This window comes from Thunnus maccoyii, chromosome 17, assembly GCF_910596095.1.
Source record: "Thunnus maccoyii chromosome 17, fThuMac1.1, whole genome shotgun sequence".
In the NCBI taxonomy this organism is placed as follows: Eukaryota; Metazoa; Chordata; class Actinopteri; order Scombriformes; family Scombridae; genus Thunnus; species Thunnus maccoyii.
Window position 1 is genome coordinate 11,510,004 of NC_056549.1, and position 21,532 is coordinate 11,531,535.

The 21,532-nt window shown below is 41.4% G+C and overlaps 1 protein-coding gene across 3 annotated transcripts in view; it reads right to left on the minus strand.

The window, feature by feature from the left end:
- The window catches only part of pak5 (p21 protein (Cdc42/Rac)-activated kinase 5), a 74,573-nt gene that overhangs the window by 9,977 nt on the left and 43,064 nt on the right, over nucleotides 1-21,532 (minus strand). For all 3 annotated transcript variants that reach the window (XM_042391378.1, XM_042391375.1, XM_042391377.1), the window contains 4 exons: nucleotides 7,019-7,858; nucleotides 1,882-2,091; nucleotides 1,144-1,285; nucleotides 869-1,023 (listed from right to left, as the gene is read on the minus strand). In XM_042391378.1, coding sequence (XP_042247312.1) covers nucleotides 869-1,023; nucleotides 1,144-1,285; nucleotides 1,882-2,091; nucleotides 7,019-7,858 — 1,347 coding nt within the window. The remainder of the gene's footprint in view (nucleotides 1-868; nucleotides 1,024-1,143; nucleotides 1,286-1,881; nucleotides 2,092-7,018; nucleotides 7,859-21,532) is intronic.

Below are 21,532 nucleotides of genomic sequence, written 5' to 3' on the forward strand. Positions count from 1 at the left end.
TAATAGGATTACATGAAGCAAATTAGTTCCAAACTGAACACCCACTGCTTCACATCTGTACGCACGTGTGTACAATACATGCAGTCATGCCTTATCTGTCTCTCCTTCTCTCTCCTATACACACACACACACACACACACACACACACACACAAACACACACACACGCTCCCGAGGTAGAATCAGTGCAATACTGCTTGGTTCACCTTTCACATTTTTTTTGCAACACAAGCAATCATAAAGTTTGTCTGCAATTATGATTCAATTCAACACGACTGCAAATAATATGAAAGCGGTATAGAGCTCATTTTTCAATAGTTACCATACCGTTGATAGAAACAGCTATGAATAAATTTCCTGCCTAGGGTTTTCAGCGTGAACACTACTTAATTTTTAGTAAATAAATGCAATTATGGATGTAAAAATGCGTTAGTGGTTTGATTTCCATGGATATATGTCAGGGAAATAGAAGCAAACTGAACACATGTTTTATCATTAATAAGAAAGGTGGCAAGCTACTGAATTAGTGTGAGATCTATTTTTATCTCTTTGGCATGAAATGTTATTGTATAGTGTTATTTAAACCAGTTTCATCTTTGCTACTGTCATACTATATGTACCTTCTTGTTTGATCAATCAAAAAACAGTGACCGATGTGGGAGGTGGGCATCATGCCTGACCTACAGTAGCAATCAAATCCATAATTACTCTGTTAAATATCACATCTCAAAACCAGATTTAAATCTATTTTTGTATAAACTAATAGCACCCAGAGAGGCTGGTCGGTGGTAAAATGTACTGCTTTAGGTTTGTGTATTCTTGACATAACTATACTGCAGTTACGGCCCATCTCTGTTAGTGTTTCACACCTCATTAAAGAGCAGCTCTCTCCTCTGCTGTTTCCTGAGGTCCATCTTCTTCACCGCCACCTGCTTGCCACTGTGTTTCTCGCTGGCAATGCACACGATACCCGTGGAGCCCTCGCCGATCTTGATAAAGCTGTCCAGGTATTCCCTAGGGTCGCCTGATGGAAAACACAAACACAATTCAATTTTGATGCAACACCAGAAAAAAAAAAAAGAAAAAAGAAACGTTTATGTAAAGCATTTCAGTGTTGCTTTCATTTTCGTTGTCAATTTCTCACCTGGGTTGACCACCAGTTGAAGTGCAGCTCTGAACTGCTCATGAGAGACCCTGGAGGGCTGAGTATCAGAGCTGGACCCCCAGGAAGGAGGCGGGTAGGCTCCTGGGGGGATGTAGGGTGATGAAGGCTGTGAGTAGGCCCCCTGGGTGGAAAACACAATCATGCCCAGAGTGAGAGTAAAATAGAGAGAGGCTATAAAAAGTATTCATGTTGTGCTCAGTTTATTGTATTCAGGAAAACCTTCCAATATAAAAAAAACTTTCTATATTTTAAAGGGAGTTTTGAGCTGACAAAAGTCCAAAAACTCGAATTAGTCTTGCTTAGCTTGCCTCAGTGATGCTAAAATCTTTCTAGTCAGGTACCATGTTGAAGTGCAAAGTCTCCACTCAGTAGGTTTGCCTCTTTTGAAGAAGAGGTATTAGTAAGAATCTCCCTGTGATCACTTCAAATTAACTTAATACACAAACATTTAACTAAACTACAGCGACTTACAAAACATCAGGACACAACATAAGAAACAAAGTTGGACATGGAAAATATTACGGGGATATGAGGCTATTGTGGGGTCTCTTATGTGTGATCTTTCTGTTAAATGTATATGAAGAGGAACCAAGTTTAATATTGAATCCTCCGGTTCTACTTGATATTAAACTGATGATGGTTATCGACCTTCTGGAGCCTGAATGGAGCATCTTTAAATCATCATTTATATATCTGAACATAGTGGACATACTGTACCTGAGGGGTGTATGGTGGGCTGGGCTGGGAGGGGGGATGATGGTAGGGCGAGGGTTTGTAATGGTGAAAGACAGGGGGGTAGGGAAGGTGCACTGGGGGGTAGCCCGGCGGCTTGGTGTGGCTCTGAGGTAGCTTAAGAGGCCCTCGGGGGTAAGTGTCACCACCCATAACCTGGGGACTGCCGTCACGCGATGGACGCTCGTAGTCACCCTGAAGGAGAGAGCACAAGGACAGATGATTCAGTTCAGTTTTTAAGTTATTAATATACTGTTACAGTTACATGGTGAGAAGTTATTACTAAATCAACAGAGATTTACAAAAACATGAAAATCCCTCCATACACATGCATGACCACACACTCCGTTCCTTGGTGTCAACTGTAAACTGCCAGCTCTACTTCCAGGTATGTCTGCAGGTACATTAACCCTAGACAGATCTAATGGAGGACATTTAGTCCACCGGACAGGGACCATACTTTATCATTAGCACCCCGCAATGCTCCTCAACTACTCCATTCATCAACCAGGAGCAGAGGGAACATCAAGATCTGGGACACACTTCTTCCTTAAGACCCTAGAAACACCTGAGTTTCCTTTAAAGTAGTGCGGGTGCACACACATAAGTACTAGTATATATGAACACACAGAGAGCTTATTTAGAGAGACATATTAAAAGCTGGCTCGTATGACTCAGCTAAACTGATCTGACTCATAATATGCCTGCTGCAGACACACAAACTTTGAGAAGAATCTCAAAACCATGTCTGATGCTCCTCCCACTACAGCACTGCACCAGCGGCTATATTTTTCAGTTTTGATGCTTTACAGTCATCATTGTATTATGCCGGTTTGTTTGGGTTGAACATTGCATTCTGAAAAATGACCACAGTTCATTTAAAATAGAAAAGAGGTGGAAAAAGGTAATAAATACTAATTGGCATATGTGATATCTGATGGATGGCCAGGGTGGACTATACATAAACTAACAAACTGACAGAAATGGACCAAGCAGCCTCCACCCTGCGGAGACTAAATTAAATTACCTTTGCCACACCTCCTGAAAATGCTCTTTAAACAGCTTTTTTTTTTCTTATAAACTCCCAAGAGACTAAGAGGATAATATAAAACTCTCTTTTATTTGTTTCTCTCTTTGTGACGATCACTCTTTTCCTCTTACACAAAGAGGCACACACAAATACACACACACGAGCATAGACAGTGCAGGAGGAGGATCCCTGATGTGTTGGGATGGTGTATAATTACATGGTGTGAACTCTTTTAATCAATCACCCTCCAGCAGGTGTGGGGAGGGGGGGAGGTGCTGCTGGGACAGCCCAGTCTCGTACCCCCCTATCGTTGGCCGGCACCGCTGGCTGGCTGTCAGCCAAGGGTCTCCTGATCCATGTTGGTTAAACGCGCATTAATCTGAGTTTGGCAGGGTAATCAACAACCTAACTCAACTGTGAAATTGAATTCCGCGGTGGAACATCGTTCGGCCAGTTTTATGCTAAGGCTGCAGAAAGGGAAAGTGCCGCAACATCAATTTGTCACCGAGAGCTGCGGCACTGAGCTCACACTCGCCACAAAACAGAGAGAGAGAGAGAGAGGAAGGAAGAGAGAGAGAGGGAGAGAGAGAGAGGGAGTGTGTATGTTTGTCTCTTTGTGTGTCTGTGTGTGGCCAAGTCTCGGTGCTGTCTACTGTTACATCCCCACCGGCTTCCAACAACAGCAGGGAAAAAGAAGGATTTACTTCAGTGGTGTGTGTGGGCTGAATGAGGGGAAAAGAAGAAAAGGCAGAGAGTGAGAGAGGAGAGAGAGGGGTGGATTTGTTACAAGGTCCATGAGCCGAGAAGAATAGTGATTCTTAAGCTGCCAGATGACTCCTTGTTTTTTCCTTACCAATGCCGCAAAGTCTCCAAACATCACAAGGCAAATTAGGGTGCATTGACTCCTCTGCCAGCACTTCACTATAGCCTATATTCCATTTGATTTCAAAATTGACTTAATGCATCATACATCAAATCAAATATTGTCAATAAACCAAATATAGTTAGATTGAGTTCATATCTTTTATCATTTTTAGCTTTTTGGAATCTTTACATTCCCTGCACATACTGTATATTTCCAGGAGAGAAAATGTGCCTCTTCATGCACAACAGCTCAGAAAGCGGCAATAATAAATAACATGTAAGAAAAATGACCTTCTCCTGCATCACTTCCAATCCTGCTTCTCTTGCATTCTCCGTAGCTATTTTTTTTGTATGAGTAGCTGTTTACTGAAGCATGCAGGTTAAATGGTTTTTTCATCAAGGCACCCTGGGATCTACATCAGCAAACCCAGTTTTCCTCTCAGCTACTGGACTCGCTGCGTGTGAAGGAGGGATGGTGGAGAGCTGCGATAGTGCTGGAAACTCCTGTGTAACAGGCCTAATGGAGCACTGAAAGCTTTGGAGAATGATATAAAGAAAAGAGAACACCTTACAGATTGACCACGCTCTCTGTGCCTTACCCCTGTCATCTTTTGCCCCCCTGCTACTGTGTAACATATTGTGATTCTGACTTGCACTGGAAACATATGTTTACATTACAGAGCCACTAATGCATGGAGGGTTTGTTTGCTATTGTCTGTGGAGTCTCCGTGTGGAGGTGTCTCCTGGGTGTCCCAGTCTTTCCCACTGCTCCACTAGAGCACATCGCAGGCTGCATCACGCTCTCCTTGGGACAACATACACTACTTACAGTGCAGGTATTTAATAAATAAAGGAAAACTATAAGCTACAAAATTTGGCATCATGGGCAATTTACATAAAAATCAAACTTTTCTCATGTAAATAATAATATAATACTCTGCTGAGTGTATTTAAATCTTATAGAGTACGTCACAATTTGCACATAACTTTCATCATCACCTTGAGGTGCTAATCTGAGAGATCTGTTTGTTGTTGGTGACACCATGATACAGTTGACTGTGACATATTATTCTGCTCTTCTTTGGTTCCTTTCTCCTTTCTCCTCCTCCTTGGTTCACCACATATATGGCGTGTTATCTGCATACAGAATACTGTAGGTAGCCCCTGGCCATCATTTGCAAACATAACACCTTACACCAACCGCTTCTATGCAGATGGCACACAGCTGTGTGAATCTGATCATTCTAAAATCTCATCCTAATTTTAAGTTGGCCTAGAGGATATTTAATTGCAATTAAGTAAAAGCAATGTTTCTCTTTGACCCATCAAACTAGCCTCATTCATAACTGCAACTGTAATTGTCTGTAACTGTAATTGTTAGCGCTAAAAGAAGTAGGAGATGTAATCATACAGTCTTGTGATCTTCTCTCCCATGTTACAAACATGAGTGTTATTTAACAGTGACCTCTGATCTATCACATCCTCTTATTTTGAGAGGATGTGATGAGATTATCAATGTCTTTATCTCATCTTTTCATAACTATTGTAATTTATTCCACTGTGACCAAAGTCACGAATCATTCTGTTGTTTGCAGGTAGTGCAAAATGCAGATGCAAGGCTTCTGCACAAATTGGAAAAAGGAAGATTTGAGTATAAATGACTCAAGTTTGATGCCCAGATTTTGTATAATGCTCTTTTTATTCCTTGCATTTTTCCCTGGTCTTTACTGTTTTTGTACTGCTTCATATAATTTGGTTTTATTAAAAAGAGGCATTTGTTAATGTAAATGTAAATGTACAAGATTATAACAAAGTTTTGTGCCAACTTCTCTTAGTCATGTCTACTCTGATTTAATCTAGTTCTGGGATTTTCTTTTTCTTTTTTTTTGTCACTCTGCTTCTTACTTCTTTCTTTATTCTCTATTTTGCTCATGCCTCTCTCTGTGTAGTCTCTGCAACTCTCTGCACTTCAGAGCTATCTGATTGATGGTCAGCGTGAGCATTAATTAATCTGTGTGCAGAGACAGTGGCTACTGAAGAGGGGTAATTCTCTATGTGGCAGCGCCTGCCTCCTTTGAGGAAGAGTAGATTAACAGCTGACACCATCTATCTGGCAGGAGGGCCAGAAAAAGATGTATTAAGTGACATAGACTATGTTTACATATTCCGTTCTTTGCCCTTATTCTGAAAAAGACAATACTCCTACTAAGTTGTTTGCATGGCTAATGAAAATGAATATTCCACTAAAATTCCCATTTACATGCATCCCTGCATACTCTGTTTATCACGTCAAAATATGGAAAAGGGGAACGGCTGGAGCCACTTGTGCCATTTTGCTTCCTTGCATCAAAATAGGATTTTTTCGATGTTTTCCAGTGGTGGCGGACTTGTTAGATGGTGCAAACACAGCCTCCCTCTTTCACTCATTGAACCACCTTCTTGAAAAGGTCGGCATTGTGATGTTTGTGCATATCCAAAAACCTGATGATATCCAAGTCTTTCAAAATGTTTAAAAGTAGTTGTGTTTCTCCTTCTGACCAGAAATGTGGGCTTTTCTTTTGGGCATGCATCTCTAACCCAGCTTTGCAAACTGCTGGCTAGTTGGTTTGTTTACAACACACAGAGCTGACCATAAACAGGCAAGAGGCCGCGTGTTGCAAACAAACAAACAAAACAAATCCCAATTTAGATGCATATTTCGAAGGCACTGTGTACACGTTCAAAGAATGCTCCTAAAACCCAAATAATATCGGCATATCCCACATGTCTTAATCAAAGATTCGGAAGATGCTGTTTACTTGACCTGTATCAAATTAGGAATATTGTCATATTCAGAATAATATCGGAATATTAGCGTGCATGTAAACATAGTGAATGAGAGATAACCAGGAAAAGAGAGAGAGACTGAGCAGAGAGAGAGAAGAAAGGGGCTAAATGTGAGACTGCAGGTGGATGTGAGGCACATGTGCCATACATCTATGTAATTTTCTCTGCAATGTTACTACAAGCTTGTCAGGGGTGTGTGGAGCCTTGTGTTAAACCATGTTTCCCAGACAGCCACTGTAATTTGGCAGCTTATATAATACTCTCTGCAGTTTAGAGTAAACACTGACAAAGTCCCTGTCACGATCATTTTCATAGGTGAATGGCAAAAAGAGTACTATAAACTAATAAACAATTAAATGTACTAGAATGCATCATTTTTGTGTTTTGTGATGACATTTTTACCTTGGCTAAGGTTTGTGAGTTGGTGAGACTCTCCGAGAGGCGAGGGTAGGTGTAGGAGCTGTACGGGTGGGCCTGAGGAGGGTTCTTAAAAGCCCCACTGGCCACACAGGGGACGTTTGGCTCCTGCAGCCCAGAGCCTGATCGAGATCTCTGCCTTATAGCCGGCGTGGGGCTGGTCTGCGTCACATAAGAACTCTTGGGTCGCTTCTCATACTCATCCCGTAGGCCACCGTAGCTCCACTCACTGTCTGGGTAGTTGATCTGCTCGCTGTGTAGTGAGGCACGTGATGGCGTGCCTACTGAAGTGTCCCTGTAGTCCTGGCTGGATGAGCCTCCCACAGATGCCCGGTAGTAGCCACTGGAGCCGACCCCGCTCCCCACTGTGGAGGCCACCTCATCAGCTGAGCGCCCTTTGCTCTCCAGATAGGTGTGGTAGTCTGGAGGAAGCTTACCGTAGTCTGATTTTTGGGGCATGGCGTCAGGATAGAAGGGGCTGCGTATGGGATGCGAGTGGCCATTCTGCTTGGTGAATCGGTAGTGCCTCCCCATGGCCCAGTCCCCATCTATGGAGAAGCCTGGCTTGCCAGGATCCAGAGAGAAGTCCCTGCTGGAGGTGTCCAGGTCACAGGAGTAGCGGGAGTAGTAGTGGTTGAAGCCATTCTCCTCCGGGGCGATGGGATGACCACTGCTGGAGGGTTTGGAACTGCTTCCAGCCTGGTGGGGGCCTGGTGGGCTCTCTTTACGCAGGGAGTTGGAGCGTGTCACTGAGATGTTGTCAAACTCCTCCAGCAGGCCGTTGATGGATGCATCTTTGGGTGGCCGGTTCCCTCGGACAATGGTCTAGAGGGGAAACAAACACATTTACACTTAGCATACAAGAGAGCCTGCTGTTTGAGAGCTTGATGGAGACAGCCCTGATACTTTGGGTTGCAGCACATTCAATTTCAGTTTAATCATTCTGGATGAAAACTGAATGAGATGAATTGAAATTCCTGTTCAATCAAATCCAGTTAGCAAAAAAAACATAAATATTCAGGCAGGAATTTCAATTCATGTGTATCAGGGCTTTGTGACAAGTATGAAATCAATCATCACTTGCAATAAATGAACGCTGGTAGTTGTCATCTGAAAGAACGGCAGATATCAGTCCACACAACCATTAGCTGTTGTGAGTTGGGATGCAGCTAGAAAATGCATGGAGATAAATGACGGGATACCTCAGATGCTAAAAGGAAACCAGTGGTGGATTGAAGGAGCTAATTCCTGCCCCATTTCCCTCACAACAGATTAGCTTCATTTTCAGTGGGCTGATCAGGATACATTAATAGTCGTGACGTTTGGTTTTTACGCTCGTGAGGTACATGAGCACACCAGCATGCGCTCGCACACACAAACGCAGAGAGAGCGAGGAGGAGAGGGAGCGAACACCCATGCTCACATCTGCTTCAAAGCAAAGGCAGCTTAAACATCAGGGGTGCTGCTTATCCCCTCCTACCTTGTGTTAAGCCCTTTACACGGCTGTGTCGTGAGTCATGGGGAACTGGTGCTACAGCAGCACTCATTGAACTACACTACCTTGTGTGTGCACGGGTATGTGTGCACATATTCTGTTTTTGTGGTGTGGACCACGAGGATCACCACTTCCACATAGTGAAAATCATGAGAGTAAAAGCCAGACACATAGCTTTTATCTACCTGTCTCTCTAGCTTTTGGATGTTACAGGAGACACTGCATTAGTACAATAGAAATATGCCGCATGACTGCTGAGTGCTGAGAGGAGGTCCAACTGTAGGGATCATTTGAATTTCAAACTCTTGCATAATCTATCTGAGAGCTTTCTATAATGATCACACAAAACTGCAAAATACTGTATTTCATTTTGTACATCAGACTGTGTTTCTGTGTTGTTTTACTTGCATTACAGCCTCTGAACACATGAAGTATCAAATCCATATACTGTATCGTAAGTGTACATAACATACAGTAAGGAGTCAACGTCTTGTCATTCGCTGTATTTTGCACAATCTGCATTTGTCTTACAAATCTTTGTGTGCATTTACACTCAGGCTTTCCTTTCCTCTACTCGCTTTTACCTGGAGCAACATACTTGGTGTGCTTCATGAAAGGACTAAGTTCCCATGATATTTTCTGCTTTAAGTCTATTTGCACCTTGATGTTTTTATGGTCTCGGTGGTCAGCTGTTCGATTCCTTCTGTGGAGGCTATTGATAGAAATGTACTGCATACAGGGTACGTGGTATGTGTCATCAACAACAGATTCAACAAACAAGCAAATGTCATACTTAAGAGTGAGAATTTGATCTGAGGACTGAAATCATGCCACTAAAATAAATAAAACCTGATCCAAACCAACCAAAATTAATTTGATTCTTCTCTAAATTCAATTTAGAGCTACCAAACAAACCTGTTGTATTGTTCGTCTGTATACTTATAAGCATCTTCCACCTTTGAAGGTGTTTTCTGAACATTACTCTTGGACAACCGACAGTGTCACATCAGCGAGTTCAAAGACATCCTTTGACAGCACTCACGTCTCGCTGCCTGTCACATAACTGTCATACTTGCCACATGTGCTTGTCACATGTGCTGAGGCAGACTAAGAAAAGCCGGGATAATCATCAGCTCTCTGCAGCATTGTGCTGACAAAGGGATACATCTAGACTTCTTTACTTAGCTACCTGCAAACTGTCACTGCAAACACACTCACTTCCTCTCATCTCATTCGTCTATCGGTGTGTCTACATGCACATTCATACCCTGGTGTCAAGTCTTATCAAGGTTTTGATCATGGTGTTTACATGGGTTGGTTATTCACATCCCTGTTTACATGATCATAACAGTATCCAGGTTTCTGATGCATGCAGGTGTGCTGCATTCACCACTCTGCAGGATTCAGTTTCTCCATCTGATCATCAGTAATGAAAAATACTTTTGTTTTGATCTCAGCTCAATCCCATATAGGATCAACAAGATAAATGATCTTGTCTGATAGCTGAATTAAATCTCCCTTTCTGCCCAACTAGGTTCATAACTCCCAGTTAATTTGTGCACACTTACTCTTTAGAAAAAACTATCGAAAACCAGCAAATAGCTACCTACTTTAATACGATATAACAAATGCATTTTCTTGTTCAATGTCATCATAGAAATAAGGCACCCAGTGCAAGCTAATAACAAATGTTCAAATAAATTGTTGGGGTTACCATGGCAACAACCCATTTTAACTTTTAACTTGCTTTTTGTGAAGAGCTGAATACAGTTGTTTCAGACTAAAAGAAAGCTCTCTTCACAAGCCTCTACTATTACTCGAGCTGGCTCTTTCACACATCATCTCTTCCCTTCTATTTTGTTACTTCGTGCACCTCCATTCTCCCTTTTTACACTCCAGTTGCTCCCCTCTGTTTGAGAGCTATTGGCTGTTTGGTGCCGTGAACTGGAACCCAAGGTGAAATGGTCTATAAAAGCAGTGAATAAAGTCTAGCTGAGAGGCTGAGGCTGCAGGACGGATGGTCTTTTAAACAGGCTGGTGAGTGGAAATCGATCATGCTTTGGACAGATGTTTCAGTACATAGACCTGACAAAAAAAAAAAAAAATCACTACTCATACACTCTGCTGTTCATGTTGTAAAGCTGCCTTTTACTCGAAACAATGCTAATGCAACATTAACGATCAAACTGTGCTCTGAATTTCAAAATGGTGCGCTTTGTGCGAAACCTTAGATGACGCCAAGTCACATCATGTTACGCTACGTGGATGCTGGTGATTCAGAGCTAATTCAATTGGCAGACAACAGTAGGGAGTGTCAGTTATCTAATAAAACATCATCATCTCTATTTGGTTCATAATCAATAAGACTGTGTCAAGGAGCGTGACAGGTACAGGAGATAGAGAGAGTCGGAGAGAACAAGGCTGCAAATGAAACCGAGGGGGTGATGAGAGTGCAGAGGGGAGAGGGAGACAAGGTTAATTGTGTGCCAAATCACTGTCAAACGGTCGGCATCAAGCCTGAAAATCTTTCCATTAATTTGAATTAGGGGGCTGCTACTGGCTTCCTTACCCCCCTCCCCCCTGTCCTTCTCCCCTCTTCCCTCCATCCTTACAGCTCTGCGAGCTCTGTGCACGGGTCGTGTTCGGCGGCAGCTGTGACAGCAGCCATATTTCACCGGCATGCATCGTTGGCCTGTCCTTTAGTGATAAGCTGTAATAGATCTACTCTCTCTACTCACCATGGCCTGCTCAAGGTAAGCACAAGAGAGAGGAGAGGAGAGGAGAGGAGAGGAGAGGAGAGGAGAGGAGAGGAGAGGAGAGGAGAGGAGATGAGATGAGATGAGATGAGAGGAGAGGAGAGGAGAGAAAAAGATCAGATGAGAGATGGAAGGGAAGCAGAAGAAATAAAGCATGTGGGGAAGGAATGACCGAAAACAAACTAGGTGGGATGATTGCAAAGTAGAAGAGAGAAAGAAACTCTGAGTTGCAGCTGTGAAGAAAGAGAAAAAGGAATCACAGAGAGGAAAGGATGGAGAAGGGGTGAGGAGGGAGGGAGTGAGGGAGGCGTTGTAGAAAGGGAGCCATGAAAAATGAGGCTCATTGGGAGATAAGGGGGGATTAACCTTGCTGGTAATGAAGGGAGGGTGTGATGGGAGGATGGAGAGAGGAAGAGAGGGAGAGATAATTAATGAGCTTGCCCTTCCCGTGACTCCTAGCTAGAACCCTGGTTTGGAGGCTGTGCTTCACTGGCTAGCAGGGTCCCGGGACAACTGAGGGGCCAGAGGAGGAGGAGGAGGAGGAGGAGGCAGAGGAGCCGCTCTGCTCCTCTGCTGCATGGCTTGTCTGCAAAGCTGTTGCTTTAAATTTTACTTTAAATTTTTTGCAGACGCATTATAAAATTATAGCAGCAGTCACGTTTGTTAGGTGAATTTTTCTCATTTACAATTTGCTGATACTGGATCGTGGAAATTAGATGACTCTTAGACTCATGAAAACATTTTAAAATATACTGACTTAACTGAAAAATGAATAACTGTCAAACTAAACTCATTCTTATTGACATTTTTAAGATGACATTTTAGTATAGCTTGCTTGTTCTTTGTTTACATGAAGATTTTAGCTCTTTATTACAGTAAAGCAATACTCACTGGAATAAGTCAGCAGTATCCAGACACTGTATTAAAGCTTGACATTTTTTGGAAATGCTTTGTCACTTTATTGCTGAGAGTTATATTAGAGGATTAGAGGATAGCACTCTCATAAAAAAGGTATGAAGCTGTAGCGTCACATGAAATTATTGGACATTTCATACAGCTTCATATTAAGCAGGGAGAAACAGCTAGCTTTGTCCAATTTTAGCACACTGTATCTCATTTGTTGTAGTTTTTACACTCATACATGTTTTTTTTTTTTAATAAAATGAGGCATACTGTATTAATTAGTGAGCTTTGAAGGTGCTGTTGGGCTTTTTTTTAACTTTCGGACAGAGCCAGGCTAGCTGTTTCCTCCTGCTTCCAGTCTTTATGCTAAGCTAATTGAACCGTTTCCTGGGTGTAGCTTCATATATAACTGACAAATAAGTGAGTTTTATTGATCTTTTCATCTAACTCTTGGCAGCCAATCAGCATATTTCCCACAATGTTGAGTTATTTGTTTAAAGCTGCAGACTGAAAGAGGCCACGTTTTAACCCAACAGATCTTCATCAGGAGAACAGCTAGTTAGTCAGATAGTCAGCTGACCTTGACATCAGTTTAATGTAATCTGTTCTCTGATGAAGACCCCATAGCTGTCCTGTCTAGTCTAATTCTCAAGGTTTCGTCCTTCATTTTAACCTTTCAGGACTGAATTTAGGAAGTATTTTGAGTCCATCCAAATTAGTGTGCTACAAGAGTTGTTTAAAGATATTAGATTTTATTGCCTTCCACAACAACACTTATGTATATCATACATACACACAGAGAGATTAAAAGCTGACATTTTTTTGAGAATCCTGTGGGTCACCGGGATTCGTGTGGGACTCCCGCAGGATGGGAGTCAATTTCACTATTCATCATGTGACTATGACTGGACGGGAAAAAAGTCAACAGGAGCGGACAATAAGTCAGTTTTTATATATAAATATGCAGTTCGAATATTAATAAATGCTATTTTATTTACTTTTAACATAATGCTAGTCGTTCTGTTGTCTTTTTTTACTCTTTTTTGATTCTCTCCTGTCTGCTCTGGTGGCTGGTTGGTTGCAGCCACTTGACCAGGTGTGGTGTGAATAAAAAACTGTGCAGTAGAACACAAAGTAATCTAAGAAAAGCATGGCAAGAACATCAAATCAAAATCATTGCCTAATCATAGGCATTGCCTAAAAAAAAAAAACACAGCACAGGAACAGGATGGGATGGGAGACATTCTTCCGGGATTGGGATGGGACAGGAGTATTTTCTTTTACTCTGTCATGGGATTGGGACGGGACGGGAGTATTTTGTGGGAGTGGGATAGGACAGGAGTGAAAATCCGCTCCTGTGTCACCCTCTATCAGACATACACACACACACAGAGGCAGATGTGTAACTCCTCCCCTTCATGGGGGACACATGAAAGCTCATTACCACACCCCCGCTCTCTGCCCTCTTCTGCCCTCTGCTCCTCTCTGACACACACACACACACTGCAGAGTATCGCCTACTCAACACTCCCACTCTAAACTCTCAGTCCTGCCAGAACATCAACCACATGAAAATGATATTTTTGACTGGGACATGTTTGCTGACATGCTGTGATATACTGAAGTACAATGAGACAACATGTCTGATTACAACAGCAATATTTCTCATCTTCCATCCACATCTCGCTTTCCTTATTTTTGTATTGAATCCCAGGCACCATTTCCACTCTGCGAATCTCTTTGTCACGACTCACACTGCAGAGAACAAGCACGCGTGGGTATTTATATGCACGCACACACACACACACACACACGGTCAGCAACACACACCTCTACTACGACTACTACTACTACTACTGCTGCTGCTGCTGCTCCTGGAGTGCAGTATCCTTCTGCATCAGTGACCAATTTGTGAACAGAAGCTTATTCACTGCCGTCTGAGAAAGATAATATCAGAGAGCCCTTGAGACAGCAGACAAAGGGACTACTCACGACTCTCCTTTGAATGTCTTGATAAGGACCAAACATTACCTACAGTACTGATTAATGAATGATCAAATAACACAACTACCACAGGTGACACATATATGAATAGTTAAGATATTATTTGTATACAATGAAGCGTCCATCATTCATATGGTGATAAAAAAAAAATAGCTCAGTGTATTATCGTTGCTCTGTATCAGGCTCCTCTCTGATGTAAATGATACAAGACAAGGGCTTGTATCTTTAACAACAATGTATAGTGTGGATTTATAGAGATAATCTCACTCCATTTAGGTAAATACAGAGATTAGGGCGTCTTTATCCTCTAGCTCTCTCTGCTGGATGGAAATGGTAAATGCAGCAAACTGCTAAAACTAAAATGGTATTTTTGCTCCATCATCCGAGGCTCTCTTAATAAAATATTTTAGGATAAGGCTACGATGCTGAAAGAGATAACAATGTGAGAAAGTTTCCCAGATGTCAGTATTTTTTAAAATAATAATCTATTTGTTTTTCTCCAATGGAGATGGAGAAATAGCAAAACATGACAGCATCAGTGTCAAAATGGCACTGTACATTCACTACTATACTATTGTATTATATGTATCATAACAGTATTTAGCTTAATATATTGAGAATAATCCCTCAGGTTTTATAAGCAGATTGTACGGGTTACTTGTGGTGGAAATATAAAGTTTTTCATGTATAGTTCACATACAAACACACACACAGACATCTCAATACTGATTCTAACCACTAACCGTAGTTCACATGTACAATGTAACCTGGCAGTGGGAAAAGAAATAAACTTTCTGACTTCCCCTCCTTGTTTGTGGCACACAGCCCCAAGACCATTAGTTCATACTGGAGAAGAAAATCTGGTCACAAATATGTAGTTTTTATGTAGTATTTTACTAAAACAGCTAGGCACTGTAGTATTGAGCAAACGTGGAATAAACAGGAGTAAATAGTGAATCTGCTGGGGACTATTTTCAGCTGTGGATTAATACACATTTTGTGTGCTAGTGAATGAACAGGACAGTGCACCTGGGATTGACTCAAAATAAACAACAGTGCCCATGTTCATCAAAATAAACATGTCACCCAGTGCAACAGTGGGGCTCACTAATGTGTTTGTAATAGTTTTTGGAGAACAATGGACCTCTTTGGTACAGAGGAATAAGAAATATCAGATTTTGGATACACAGACAAGACAACACGTGTTATTTGGATCAATTAATTGTTGGTTTTGGTCTTTTAATGGGATTTGTTGACTTTAAGACTATCAAATATATAAAAGAAAAAAGGTTTGTGTTGAGTTCAGTATGTTCATACTAATCAAGTCATTTCAAATTAGATTGTTTGATCAGAACAGCAGTTAAGTCTTGTAATGTTTTGGGCTAAATCCCAAAGATTATACGACAGCCAGTTCAGAATGCATCAATGTAACTGAACTAAAAGTAATAACAAAACATTTTAGTGTCGAGCAATGTCAAAATGAGCCAGAAAACCTGTCTCATGGCAGCAGTGTGTTGTGTGAAGTAAACTGAGAGAAGCACTAGGTGTCTTGTGCTCTGCTGCTCTCTGCTGGTCTGACTCAGTATTTCAACTCTAAACCAGCACATATATTCTAATGACCGGAAATAAAATGATGTGGATGTTAATTTCACTGATAAAGGGACAGAGTACAGTGAGGCTTCTGGTAATAAGATTCCCTGAGGCACATATCTTGGATCTTAGTTATTAATTAGAACGACTAATCCTGACCTCAAAACCCAGTCGAATACGACTTTCAGATCAGCGCGCAGGCTGACAGGTTGACCCACCTGTATTACTTAGAGGAGGATTTCACGGAAACAGTTTCACTGAGTTCTTGACATGTTATTAGCTGAACTACAGACAAGGTCTCAGCAAACATGAACAGGATTATTCAAGGAGTGGATTTTGGAGCATTTCCATGATTAATAGGCTGTGAGCTGACCTGTTTCCTCGGGCCATCCTGCTGCCTGTTAGTTACAGTAGCTAATAACCATCATCTCACCATGGTGAAGAAAGGCTGTGCACTGGGGGTTTATAATCAAAGTTGACTTGAAAATGATTCTGATAAAGCCGATTACAATGCCTCACAGCAAAGGTTAGCCTTTGTACACATATGCATGTGTATTTGTGTTTAGGCATAAAAGGATGAAGAAAAGGGAAGTATCGAAGTCTTTGATCGTAACAAAATATTTAAAACATTGACAGTGACAAGACCTTAAGTAGGTTCACCCCCATTAAACAATGCAGCGCTGCTTCCAAACACAAGATCATGAGATGAAGCTGAGGGGTCGCAAGATGATTATGAGGGTAGGAAAGAATATATTATGCTTATTATTCAGACTTTTTTTTAAATCTTTGCTTTTAGCTTTTGAAATTCCTAATAGTTTAACCCCTTCAGGGCTTATTCAAATGAAATAGCCCCTTTTGACCCTTGCGTTTGATACCAATTGTCAGTCAGTCCAGCACTTTGTTCCAGACTGAAATATCTTAACACTAGTGTGTGGATTCCTGTAGTCCTCTTTACATCTTATTAGAATATTTATCTGGAATGGGGATTCCCTGTACATCTGCAGAAAATCTGTCTCTGACAGTGTATAATGGGATTAATGTGTGAGCACGTAATGGTTTGTATAGCATTGATTTATGTATTGTGTGTGTTTATGTGTGTCGTTCTGCTGTAGGCCGACTGTGGAGGCCCTTACACAAGCTGATGAGTTTTTATGGCTGTGCTTTTCTCCTTTGACGATATGCATCCGACCCCCACAGCTCCCCAGCAGGCAGCTCAGACCAGTATGACCCAGTCACCTTTGACCTCAGCTGGGTAGAGTCTCAACTACAAGCTCCAGGATCCATGAGTCACACAGCGGGCAACGCATGGAATGAGGGATGATTTCCAGCAAAATGGATTAGTGGTGGAGGCATAATGAAATACAAACATACAGTCGGACCAAATCCCCTGACCTTAAGCATATTAGTGCAGTAAAGCCTGGACACTCATCTTTTTTCCCATCCCTCTAAGCATTGGCAGATTTAGATTTTCTGCTGGCAGAAATTTCTAGAAAATATAATATAAAGATGATGAGTAGACTCGATAAACTGCAGCACCGTGTTCTTGCCAGCGTGATCAGTTAGGTGATCTGAATGGTTTCTGGCATGGTCTTCCTTTTTCAAGCAGTTTCCAAGTGAATCTGTCACTGTCAGAGAAACTTTCTGATCTAAAGGAGGAGAGAGGAGAGGAGACAGAGAGCAAGAAGAAGGGGAGGGGATCAATTAGGTGTCCCTCAGTTATCTTCTTGTCAACTCTCAGACAGATAAACAGACAGCTGTCCGCTATAGATTAATTACACACCAGCACTCATTAATCTGAGCCCTGTCAGCCAGTTATAGGCCCCTCCAACAAATTGCTGCCCTTACCATCCTCATTCAACACTCACTTTCTACTCTCTTTTCCACTCATTAGACTGCTCTCCTGTTGTCTTTTTTCCCTCTCATTTTTATTCTACACCTGTCGTTCACACACATATATATACACACTTTGACTCTGTATCTCACATCTACAATCTTCAAGGTCACTATCAAAAACAGAGTGAAAGCCTATTTTAAATAGAGAATGAAGTTTACATCACTGTACAACATAATGATAAACTAGAACCAGAGCAGGTGATGGGGGAGTGACATTAGGATTATTATAGCATGTATTATAGCAATATAATATGGCACATTTAGACTCTGACTAACATCACAGTTTAATATTGAATGTGAAAAACAGTAAAGATCCTGAGGAAAGTATAAAAATCAGATGTTTGCTGTTTCTTTTTCCACAGCATGGATACTCTCGTCCTCTGTCATTTTACAATGTAAATGTGCTACATGCTAGCAGCTCTGTGAGGCTGCGCATAGGCAAGGCACTGCTTTAAGCTAAATGCTAACATCAGCATGCTAACATGCTTACAATGACAATGCTAACATACTGATGTTTAGCAGGTATGTTTACCATGTTTACCATCTTAGTTTAGTGTGTTAACATGCTAACATTTGCTAATTAGCACTTTACACAAATTGTAGTTTAAAGGCTTTATAGGAATGTCAAAAGATTTGCAGGTATTTAGTCATGAACCAAAGTGCTGGACAAATTAAAAATTTGACCTCATGGCGGTGCTAAAAAAGTAAATATCACCAAAGTTATTACAATTTATCTTGAGGGGATCCTAAACTGTACCAAATTTATCCCTCCAATAGTTGTAGAGCATTTCACTCAAAATTAAAAATATAGTTATTGAGATATTTCAGTCTGGACCAAAGTGGTGGACTGACCGACTAACACCAACAACAGCCATCCATACAGCTATTCTGCTTGCTTGTTTAAAATTATATTGCATACATACCAGAGGTGATGTTTCTATTCTACAGTCATTTTGGATTTACCACATCAAGTCAGTCATGTACAGTTTAAACTAAACCACTGAAGGATGATTTTTAGCATGTCACATTTTTTAAAATATAATTATTTTACCTTACTTTTTGTAATGACAATATTATCCTTCCCCATTCATAAGTATATGAACATGATTTTGTTATGAGTTTTCTGGTCTTGTAGATCAAAATAAAATAGATAAGGCTAAAGAATAGTGGCATAGATTAGACTAATGAAACAATTAAAATAATGCCCCTAACATGATGAAAAATGGATCATAGAGTGATTTTCATTCATTAATCCTCTAAAAAAAAACAGTAAGAGTAGGGTTTGTAAGACACTGAACTGTGAGTTGTAATTTACTATTTGGCCACACGAGGATACTGCAGGTCCAGTCATCAAATTATCTCACACCAAGTGTAAAATAGCATCTGCTGATTGAAAGGCAAAGAATGTAAATAATGTTTTGGACCCCATGTTATTTTATATTAACACCAGCTTGTATTCAGTGATGGTGCTGATTTTTAAATGCTGTGATTCACTTCAGAAGGATGCAAAGACCAACATAAGCACATGAAGGGACAAAAAGAGGCGCATTTATACTCACTCCACAGGACACAAAGTATTAATGTGTTCAAGAAGATTAGGATTTTGAAAAGTCACCCTACAGTTTCTCATCAAGGAACTGGAAAGCACTTCCAATCCATTTTAACTCGCAGCTTTTAATATCTGACACACCAGTCATCTCAAATAAATTTTTCCTGCAGCAATCATTCCCTATTTAAAATTCACAGTCTAAATGTCCTTCCAAAAATCCCACATTCAGACACTGAAGGATGGTTGTTAGCCAGGACATTTTGAGCTGCCCTGGCAAAGTATGGAGAACGTTGGTGAGAGCCAAAATTCCCCTGCTGACTGTGGCTCCGAAGCCTCCGTGAGAGGTGATTTGCAGAGTGTGACTGTGAATGGCAGCCGCGAGAGAAGACAAAGTGAGAAAGCAGAGGAGGAGGAGCAGAGTGGAGAAAGGAATGAGAGAGGTCTAAATCAATGCCATCCACTTCAGCTCAGTGCCAAGAAAGACAGATGCTCTCTCTATCTGTTTGTGTGTGTGTGTGTATGTGTGCCTGCACACGCATCAATCAGGAGTTATTTTCCTTCAAGTCTATTTCTGCTTTGACCAATTTAATCCTAGATCAATGTAAGATGGAATGTAATACATACTGAGTTGAATTTAAATTAAACTTGAAATTAAACGCATATTGATCACAGCATCCAACTTTCATTCTGTCCATTAAGAAGTTGAATGAATGCCATAGTCATTGTGCACTTTAGCACAAATGCGGTTTGGCAGATTTGGAGCAAAGAAAAACTGTAATGTATGTGTGTATCTGCAAATATACTGTACCTGTGCCGGAGGAGGCAAAAACGTCATCAGAGAGGAGACAGACCATCTGACATGTTTGTGGGCTACAACAACTTGTCAAGAGGGGACATATTTAAGATTCTGGATCCGGTCCACATCTGAGCACTTGTCTAGACATCACTCATTCTCAGTCTAGAGAGTTCACTGCGTTGGAGCTCATCCAACATCATTAATACACACTGCAATAAAATGCCGCCTCAAATTAGCAACTCTCTACACATGTCAAAACCATAATAGCCCACCTCCCTATTCAATAAACACGTTTGCATTTCTGCCCCTGAAGCAAGGACTGGGTGACCCTGTTCAATCAGAAACACTATCTCTCTTAGCTCTGTTTCCATATGTATAAGTACAGCAAACCCAGCAAAGCTACAAAAATAACTCTGCCATGCAGCACTTAAATAGCACAAACCTACCCTCTCTCAAGAAACATGAGAAAACAACAGTCACTCTGCACAGATATAATTATTGGAATGTCACAGTTCAGTGTTAAAAATGCAGAAAAAATAGAAACAGGTTTTAAACACAGTCTATCTCTGTAACGGTGTCAGCATGAAACCACAGAATAAACACCAAATGGAGCAGATAAAATCATACCTGCACCATCACTGTTTAGTCCAGTATGTTTTCACTGAGAACTGCTGGCAGTGAGACCTGAGACCTGTTGCACAGACAAATCTGCATAGCCAGCATACCAGCATGCAGTCTTGGCTCAACAGAAACAGAAACAGTTGAACACCCTACCTGTAACTGTTTACGAATCGTCTGTGCCTTGGGTTTAAACACCACCGCCTCCTCAGTCATCACCGCTCCTACCACCTGCCTGAGCTCCGGTCTCAGCTGCCACCTCCTTGCCTCTCTCAGCTCCCCAGTCCTGCTGCTCGCTCCAGCCTTAATCCCTGTCGTTCCTTGCCCCCCTGCCATAACAAGTCCCTCGGCCTGGCTGCAGCTGTATCCGAGCCCTCTGCACCCACAGCAACTACCGTTTGAGCGACCCAATGATCGGGTTTCCTGCTCCGTCACCTGCCAAAGAGTTGTTGGGGGTTGGGGGTGGGTGGCTGTTCAGTGCTATCACTGACCCACTGACATTTACAGTAGTGCTGTACCAGTTATCACCCTGTGCATCATGCCCATTGTCACGTGCCGTCATTCTTACTGAGCCATTCCTTTGTCTCAGCCACTCTGATACAGCCTTACTACTGTTTGACCCTGACTAAACGTCCAATGTCCAGATACAAAGATTCAGTGTCATTTAACTTACTGTAATATGACTTTTACTGTATGGATTAATAGCAGTAAAGAAGGATTTCAAGTAATCTAAGACCAAACTGTTGCATTTTGATTTTCACCAAAGCCAAAAAACACTTTTTACAGTGTATAACCACAATGCTGTACCGTTCTAAAAATAAAAGTGCCCACCGAAATCCAAACATTGTTAAATAACATCTATTGGCAATTCACCTTACAATTTTGGGTGCAAGTG